The sequence below is a fragment of the Xenopus laevis genome, chromosome 8L (assembly GCF_017654675.1).
Source record: "Xenopus laevis strain J_2021 chromosome 8L, Xenopus_laevis_v10.1, whole genome shotgun sequence".
Classification (NCBI taxonomy): Eukaryota; Metazoa; Chordata; class Amphibia; order Anura; family Pipidae; genus Xenopus; species Xenopus laevis.
The window spans coordinates 73,985,358-73,995,334 of NC_054385.1; the positions used below are offsets into that span (position 1 = coordinate 73,985,358).

The 9,977-nt window shown below is 37.8% G+C and overlaps 1 protein-coding gene across 1 annotated transcript; it reads right to left on the minus strand.

Annotated features, from left to right (window-relative positions):
- Positions 1 to 1,045: 1,045 nt before the first annotated feature.
- On the minus strand, positions 1,046 to 9,747 carry ahsa1.L (AHA1, activator of heat shock 90kDa protein ATPase homolog 1 L homeolog; the record flags this gene model as incomplete). Its single annotated transcript, NM_001092052.1, is given in 9 exon segments — positions 1,046 to 1,488; positions 2,349 to 2,400; positions 2,769 to 2,870; positions 3,521 to 3,646; positions 3,906 to 3,994; positions 5,000 to 5,117; positions 6,126 to 6,208; positions 7,854 to 8,044; positions 9,467 to 9,747. Coding segments are annotated over 9 exon segments (1,014 nt in total). The 3' UTR covers positions 1,046 to 1,315.
- Positions 9,748 to 9,977: the final 230 nt, after the last annotated feature.

Sequence of the window (9,977 nt, forward strand, 5' to 3'; positions counted from 1 at the left end):
AATTGTGAAACCATTTATAATAGCAGCTGTGCCCTTCCAGTCATCTCTTATACATTTTCATACTGTAGTCTTTTAAAAAAGCAATCCAATGTATCCAACTAACGGTGGCCATACACGGGCCGATATAAGCTGCGACAGACCGAGTCGGCAGCTTATTGGCCCGTGTATGGGGGCCCCCTGACGGGCTTCCCGAGATCTGGCCGAAAGTCAGGCAGATCTCGATCGGATGGGACTAAAAATCCCGTCGGATCGCGGCCGCATCTGTTCGATGATGCGGTCCCGTGATCCGACCGCCCGTTCGCTAGGATCCGAACGTTGGGCCCTAGGGCCCACGATCAGATCAGCCCGATATTGCCCCCCTCAAGGTGGGCATATCGGAGGGAGATCCGCTCGTTTGGAGACATCGCCAAACGAGCGGATCTCTCCATGTATGGTCACCTTTAGTGTCAAATCAAACACCAAATAACACACACCTGCACATGGTATACCATGCATTTAATCCTTCTTGTGTTCCACCACCGGGACCACAGGAAAAATGCAGTCCATGCATGTAAGCACTGAATGCAGCTGGAAGAATGCTGAAATGTGGCTAACAAATGTACTTCTTTAGCAGACTGAAATACAGGGAATTATTGTTTTACAGCTGACACAGCAGGAGAATAAGGCCTACGGCATACAGGTAGAAAACATCACCAGTCATTTCAGGAAGAATAGTGGCAAAGCACAACATTTGCATAAACATCACACTATCTGACAGCTAATTTTCAATCTCTTATGTATGATAGATGCTGCAGGACGAGCAACACTTCCTCTAAATGCTATCTTATATGTACCTAGGCAAGCCCACAATACAGAGGGTCACTTTATATTCATTTGAACAGGATAAATTGTATTAGCGAGGCTGTTGTTTAAACACCACAGTTCTCCCTGAAAGAATGGTAACAAAAAAACAAAAAAAATGTAAATTTATTATATTGTACACACACTTTTATAAAACTGTGAACATTTTAAACATTTCAGAAAAACAGCACAAAAACTACACACAGATAACTTAATCATTTAATTGGTTTGACAAGAATATACACAACTCTGGGCTCCAGTCTGACAATGTACATGATTTTCTTGTAGGAACAATACACTGTTCGAACCCACCATCAGACATAGAAAAAACATTTCCCAGAAATCAAACGCTCAGAGTCTCTTACCAAATGGAGATAAAACCCCCACAAATTAAATATTTTTCAGTCCACAAGACAATATTTATTTATAGACCAGTAAAAAAATGAAGAAAAAAACAACAACTCCCCAGCAGAATTTATAAGAGCAAAGCTCCATATCCAAACGTCTGCTTAATGCCATCAAAATAGTATCTTTTCCAGCCTTCTTTGGTACGATCCTCTTCGCCCTGTGGGACACCACGAGCTTCCATTCGCAACTCTGTCTCCCCACCTTTGTCTGTGAAAGTCAGAGTGATGGAAGCATGGTGACCTGAAGATGGGGCAGACAATAAAAAAAACATTAAGATCAAGGAATTCAAGACAAAAATGTTTTTATAGTATTTTCATTTCGAATAAAAAAAAAAGTTTAACAAGATTGTACAGCTGGTGCAAACGTTGAAGCTCTATTCTGCTTTGTGACCCTTATAGCATATAAATATATTTTTTCTACAAATTAAAAAATTTGTGGTTTTCCCATTTTTCTTTAATAAAAATTCAAGATTTATTTAGGGGGTTATTTATCAAAGGTCGAGTTTGAGGTTTGTGAATTTTTTTATACCTCGAATGAACTGAACTGGAATGTTTTCTAATTGAAGAAAAAAACTCGAATGGTAAAAACTTGAATCAGCGAATTTTCTGAATGAATATTTTTCCACGGGGAAAACCCCGAATTGTTCGAATTAAGAGTTTTCGAGTAAAACCCACAAAAAAAACAAAAAAAACCAAAAAAAAAAAACCCTGAACATCATGAAGGCTATTAACATCTTCAAATGGTTCAAGGGATCTCTGCCATTGACTTCTACACAACCTCAACAGGTTTTAGCTGGAGTATTTTCGTATTCAAGTTTTTTCCAGCTTTAGGGTATAATAATTCTTGAAACATTTGAGTTTTTTTTTTTTTACAAAAACCCCAAAAAATTTGGGTTTTTAAATAAACCCTGAAAAAGTTTAGTTTTTTTAGCCAAAATTTTTTTTTTAAAAAAAATATTAGTTTTTGATGGGAAATGACCCTCAAAAAAAAAAAATTCTTTCCGGAAAACGCAACTCGATCTTTGATAAATCTACCTAAGTGTAAAGGCAGCATACAAAAAAAGTCCAGATATGCTCATAACAACAACTCATTTTTCTTACCTTGTGGCCAAGATTTAAACCTCCAAGACATTACAATATGTTTCTCGGGTTCCTGCAAACAGAGCAGTCATTAAGATAAGAGAGTCTGTGCACTCAAGGTCTCTCTTAAGGGGAAATAGACTAGTCATTTACTTTTCACTTAGAACATGGATGGAACACAACAATTGTGTAATATGTAACGCGCTCTGTAGATTACGTGATATAATGTCTGCAATTTAACATTTTGGTTTATCTGGAAGATGGGCACCAGGAAAATGTTACCTATGTGCTATAAATCTGTTGTATTACACAGGTATTTACATTATAGGCTTACTTAGATCTTTAGATCTTTAAAATCTTTGTCTACCATGAGGGGACTGGCTGCTGGCTTTAGCATAAATAAGGTGGGTGAAGATTCAAGCTTTGTTTTAGTAAACTCACCAATTCTACAAATTCTCCACTGACATTTCCTCCCAGAAGCTGGAACTGCCCACCTTTGTCTGCTGTTAAAGATGCAGGGGCATGGGTAAATCCTTGCACGAGCTATAGAGATAAGTCAGAGAAAGTTGAGGACTTTTTTATGAGGCATAAGTAACAAAGAGTAACAGCCCACCAAAAAGTGCATGCCTTCATCCATGATCTACACCAGATTTATCTGCTTATCGGTGTCAATACTTTATCTAGCGGAAGGGGCAAGAAAATGTGGAATTGCAGCCAACTGCTTCCTGATGTAACCACCTAGTATCAATCCAAGCACTGTACATTGTAGAACGCCATATTCATAGCAATCTTCCACTTCTACGCCTTTCCAGCTTTCAAATAAGGAACATTGATCCCAGCAGCCAAAAACTATATTGCTCTGTGAGGCTACAATGTTATTCTTGTTAATTTTTACTTTCTGTGCAGGCCCTCTTCTAGTCACATTACAATCATTCATTCAAAACTAGGGTAAACAAGCCTAGCAACCAGATAGCTGCTAAATTACCAAATTGGAGAGCTGTTGAACAAACAGATTAATAACTGAAAACCATAAAAAATAAAAACCAATTGCAAAATTGTCTCGGAACATCATACTAAAAGGTAACATGAAGACTGAAACTTTTCCCACTTATGAAGACCATACAAGCTACTGACCAACTTAAGGAGAAAGCAAATGGCAAGTGTTTTATAATAGCAGGGTTTGTTTACATTACCTCTTGCCGGGTAAGCACTCTGTACAATTCTTCAGGTGAAGTCAGGAAAGTGTCCTTTATGGTCACCTTACAAGTAGGTATTTTAACCCCTGCATTCTGACAGGTTTGGGTTTTACTCGTCTGTGGCTAGATGAACAAATGGCAAAGGATTACACTTGGTGAAAGCTAGGTACTCTTATCTACAAAAAAACTATGAAATGCAGTACCAAGAATGTAGTTACCACTGCAAAACACCACACGTACAAGAAATATAGTGAATTCAACATATGCCCAACTCAGCTCAAACAATGATTTGATTTTCACTGCAATGCTTTACTCTACACCTATAAATGAAATTGGCAAGTCTATAATCATTTAAAATGTGTAGAAGAGATATCCTTCTTACCACGTTTATCTCGGCTTTTTGTTTTATCTCTGGAACTCCGGTATGTGAAACACCATTTGCTGTGGGAAGAATCATTCCTTGAGTAAACTCTAAAAACATAAAATGAGTTATTAGCAAGAGAATGGAAAAAAAACCCAAAAATATACATAAGTGCCAGAGAGCACTATTCATTGTACACATACAACTTTCTAACAAATTAGTACATTTATTCAGCAGAATAGCATTCCGGTTTGCTGTAGGATTGTAACAATGCCTAAAAGTGATAACCACATTATACCTAAATTACCAGGATTATTCTCTTTTAAGTTCAGCAACTGATCATTTTCTAAAAGTGAAACATACATACAAATAAAACTACAAAATTCAGTATATGACTGCTTTTCAAGGAAAATTTTTATTCACTTTTTCCAGGGAACTTGCATATCTTTTGTACTACAAATAATTAGGTGCTATTAATCCGTTTGTCTCATTAACTTCTGTTTTTGCCAAGAATACAGCAATTTTTGGGTAAATGAACAAATAACGCAAAAGATAGCATCCCTAGATGTAGTGCATCTCAACTGCATTTTTCTGCAAAAGCCTTTGCTGCCATCCGCTTTCTCATCCTGTGTATTTACAGGATCTCCCTTGAAGTGAATCTGACATGCTCACAGTTGCTTACTTCATCTCGGACTTTCACCAAGTGTACGCAGACTTTTGCCGGTATGAAGAAACTCTTGACTAACAGGCAAAATGTGAAGAAATTCCAGGCTGCTGCATCTGTGAACATGTGCTGTGTAGGCCAACTTGTGTATGCTGTGTGGTTTACTCAACACTTGCTAACTAATCTGTCCTTGTGCCTAGAAATTGATGTACTTGATCTTTGTTTGAACAATTGAAAATAAGCAAATGTCTTTTTTAATCCTTTGATAAATATGTTGAAAAAAATCTTATTTAAGTTGAACAGAGAGCTTTAAAATCTCCCTCTAAAACTGTTGTAAGCTCTATTTGCAGTTTTTCCCTTGGTATAGATCTAATTTTGTATTGCTAGAATGTATTATAATGTCAGTGAATGTAACCACTCCATTTCTAAATAAACACAATTGTGTCACTACCTGTCTTTAGCGCGGATATGTACTGAGCCACCGCTTCCCGTATTTGCTTGCTTCCCTGCTTTCTCATTACACCAAATAGGTTTGTTTCAGGCTCATCCTTAGCCATGGACACTCTGATCTGAAGAGAAAAGGGTTGCATACATAAAAGTGGTTTAATATTTTTAGTTTAGTAAAATAAAGATATTTTTTCATTAAGACAAATAACAATTGCACCGACCAAGCCCTATTCATTGAGCTCATATATAATCTTCTATGACACATATGAGTATAATATAGCTTTCTGCAAAAAAAACTAGATACTGCATAACTAAGCAACATCTTCCAATAAAAAAACACTAAGTAGGAATGTACTGAATCCAGAATTTGTACTTTTTCAGCAGGATTTGGCCAATTCCAACTTTTATCACACAAATAAAGAACTCTGCATTTTTTTTTAAACTTTTCCTTGCCCTGATTATTATGCGCAAATTAGGGTTGAGAACTAACCAAATCCTTCATGAAGGGGCACATTTACTAATGGTCGAATATCGAGGGTTAATTAACCCTCGATATTCAACCCTCAAAGTTGAATCCTTCGACTTCAAATATCGAAGTTGAAGGATTTAGCGCAATTCGTTCGATCGAAGGAATAATCTTTTGAATCGCACGATTCGAAGGATTTCAATACATCGATTGAAAGATTTTCCTTCGATCCCAAATTGGCTAGAAAGCCTATGGGGACCTTCCCCATAGGCTAACATTGATGCTCGGTAGGTTTTAGGTGGCAAAGTAGGTGGTCGAAGTTTTTTTTAAAGAGACAGTACTTCGACTATCGAATGGTCGAATATTCAAACGATTTTTAGTTTGAATCGTTCGATTCGAAGTCGTAGTCGAAGGTCGAAGAAAAATTCAAAGTTTTTTTCCTTCTAACCCTTCACTCAAGCTAAGTAAATGTGCCCTGAAATATTCAGGATTCCCCGGAATACCAAAATATTGGATTCATTGCATCCCTGGCACAAAGGCGTATTTAAGTGATTTTACCTAACATACAGTGCCTAAGTTACTGTCTAGAACTATGTTAGCATTTATTTATTTTAGGATTGCATCCAGTCACACCATTACACACACATGCTGCAGTTATGATTACCTCTACTTCACTGGCATCATTTTCATCTGAAAGATTTGGAATCTCCACATGTCCTTTGTATTTTATACCAGACTTTGAGACCCCTGCAAAATAAGATAATGTTTACTGTAGAAGACTACTGCATATATGTGTGGCCCAAAAAAAAAATGTTATTTACACAAATACTTGCCTGCCCTTAAAAGAGACATCTAGTATAACAAACACCCCTAAAAAACCCTCCTAATCTGGTAGGCAACAATGAATAATATATGGTGATGGTTTTATTTTGGACAAAAAAATTATCTTTGAAAATTGCCCCTTTATTGGAGCTCCCGATAGATCTGCTGTGGTCCCTGTCCATGTTTTAAATGAGGGGTGGGCGTGTCCGATTGGTCCCTGCCAGAAGAACAGTAGGAGGGGGAAAGCCAATCACAGCCCTACAGTCACACAAGCAAAGTCAGGCTTCAGTTCCCTATCAGGTCAGCCTAGCTACTGGCTCCCCTGCACAGCCCGGGAAAAGAGGCAGCAATAAATCGAATCGGCACACTACATTAAAGGTAATGTCAACCGCAAAATATTTTTTGCCTAATAAAAGAAAACATAATTCTAAGCAACTTTTCATTATACATTAATTACAAATTTCTATGGTTTTTAAGTTATTTGTATATGTATTGCTAGAGAAAGCAGTGTTCGTCTGTCCATGTCTATTCTGTGCCATGGTGGTGTCGATACAATATAAGACAAGGCAGCTGATTAACAGACCTGTCTTTGCTGGGGAAGACTTTTGCAACATTGTTTAAAATGCAGCAACCTGGAGTTAAAGCAATACTGACACGTACTATAAAAATCATAGGAACGTGTTCATATTAAGTAAATGCTGCACCCGTAAACGTTCCACTCAAAGCCCTCCGCAGTAGCCCCCACAAACCTGCATTCACCCCACCCTCCAACACTGCTGAAAGACCTTCTGATCCATTTCAGTAACGCTGGGCTGGGGGCGGCACGATCATTCCATAGGCCAATTACGAATGAAAACAGGAATTCAGCCTATGGAAGCATCTCTCCATCCCCAGCCCAGTATCACTGAAGCAACCCGGACGATACGTTAGTAGTGTCAGCGGGGCGGCTTTGTGGGGGGCTTTTCAGGGAACAATTATGGGTGCAGCATTTACTCAATACTGGCACGTTCCTATGATTTTTATAGGAGCGTGTATCGCTTTAAGCAAATGCTGCTTTCAATAGTAATTGTATTTACAAATGTTAAAAGCATTGATAATTCCGAATACAAGTAAATTGGAAAGTTTCTTAGAATTAGGTTTTTTTTTTTAGTCAGAATTTTTATTTTGGAGTTGACTTGCCCTTTAAGCACATTCCTTCTATATTTAAAAGAGTACAATACACTAAACACATTCTAGTTTTGCACAAAATGTTTTCTTTTAAAGAACATGTATTGTGCCCTCCATGAGTTTGTTCACCTTATTAAGAGAGTGAGAGCTGACCGTGGTAGCACAGAAAAATCTTAGGCAAATACTGGTCTAAGCATCCACTGTGACATCACTCGGAAGCATAACCCAAGGGATACCACATTGTGGCCAGCTGTAATATATGACAAGTATCTACCACTGAAATACAATGTGACAGAACAAAAAACCAAACCTCTAATAGAGATATAGAATTAAAATATACACGGTATAAGCAAAGGTATTTAATGGTTTACAGAATGTTCTTGGCTTATCATAAACTGCTCACCTGTCCAGTTCAGCTTGATATCCCATTCATAGAAGAAAATTAGTTTTCCTTTTCGGTTGTTGATAGATGCTTCCCCTTCCAGCTTGCTTACTTCTGTTATATCACATGTCCCTTCCTCACTTTCCACTCTTATGCCCATCATTAGTTCTTTAATTTTGTCCATGGACCAACCAGAGGCATCTCTTTCAGTCCTGAGGCAAAATACAGACATTTAGAAATATTATTTTAAAGTAACACTGGAAAACATTAAAGCTTGAATGAAAATTACTTGGTACTGTTTAGTTTAGCTGTAATGTTTTTTATTTCAAACATGCTCATTAACTGTATGTTTTTTGTAGATATGCATATATAGATACTGTCAATATCTGAATGATCAAAATGCTGTGAGCTCAGTAGTTAGAGGTACCCTAAATAATCAGCTGCAACATTCCCAGTATGGGCACCAGCTGCCTGCACTGCGCTACTAACACATAGGTCATTTGTATTTTCATGATCTATTTTTTGCACCACTTGACACGGCCTGTAGCAAGAACATGCCAGATATAGTTACTGACAGAATGAATATGCTGAAGACCTTGCACAGGCCCATAAATCAAGCTAGCTAGCAGCAATGAAAGCATTTAGAACAGGGGTAGTCAGCTTTGACCATAAATTCATTGCTGTGCTTTAAAAACAAAGCAAACCCAAAAAAAGTTGATCTTAAAGAGATGGATTTAACACATTCTCCCAGAAATTTGCGTCAAATCCTATCAAAGACAGAACTGCACAGACCATAACCATAAGATTTATCCCTGCACATTCCCCCAAGCATGTTTGGCTGGCTACGGTCAAAGTGGTTAATTGACGATGACAAGTTGCATCGAACTTAGAGAAACTTCCTTGGTGTAATGTGCAGTGCCTTCTGCAAATTAAAGGGGTGATTCACCTTTAGATAGAGATATATATATATATATATATATATATATATATATATATATATATATATATATATATATATATAATTTGCCTTCTTCTTCTGACTCTGTTCAGCTTTCAAACGGGGTCACTGACCCCATCTAAAAAAAAAAACAAATGCTCTCTAAGCCTACAAATGTATTGTTATTGCTATTGCTATTATTTGTTTTTCTATTCAGGCCCTCTCTTATTCAAATCAATGAGTGGTTGCTAGGGTAATTTGGACAGTAGCAAACAGATCACTGAATAAAAAGCTAAATAACTCAAAAAAGACAAATAATACAAGATTGCAAATTGTTTCAAAATATCTCTACATCATACTGAAAGTTAATTTAAAGGCGAACAACCCCTTTAAAGGAGATTTGGAAGATGAACAATGAGTATAATGCATTTGCCAAGACAACTGGGTGGAGACAAAGCTTTCAATTATAATCATAAAGCTATAACCTAAAGCGAAGACCAACCCCATTCCAAACATTGTGCCAATAACCAAGGGTATTTGGCCAGTGCAAATGTTCTTCTTCTCTTGCTGTCGATATGAGTGGCTGTTGATTAAAATGCGGTTTGTTAACATAACCCTTTAATAATTCTGAGCCACGCACGAGTAAGTTTGTTGCAAATGGTTTAGAAATGGAAGGCATCCAACTATGATAACTTACCAATGCCAATTGTTCACGTTGGTGGCATCAGCTCTCATCTCAACGATCCATCGCGGATCCCCCTCTCCCCACTTAGCCATGGCTGAACTAGTGAAGATCTAATTACAAGACACTGACAGCTCTCTTCTATATTGTTCCCAGCTCTGCTTTTCCTGCCTCTTTATTTCTATTGGTTTGCACTGAATATCCGGCGATCAGCAGTTGAAAAGCCTCTCGAAACCCGCAGTAGAATCTGTCCCGCTCTCCGGCGCGCTCACACGTTTCTCGTTCCCAGCTTCCTGTGACATATATATATATGCCAGCCTCAGTAGAAATTACTAGAAACGCCTGGAAAGCCGGCTCAAAGTTTTTCCGGTGTCTGAAAAAAAAGTGCCCGCCCTTTCCGCATTCACCAGTGTTTTGTTTGTCGGCCATCTTTATTAATGGAATGCCAAGTTGAGGCAAATTAGCCCTAGACTATACAGTGCCTTTATTACCCACTATAAAAATGGCTGCCGCATCATTCCACCAC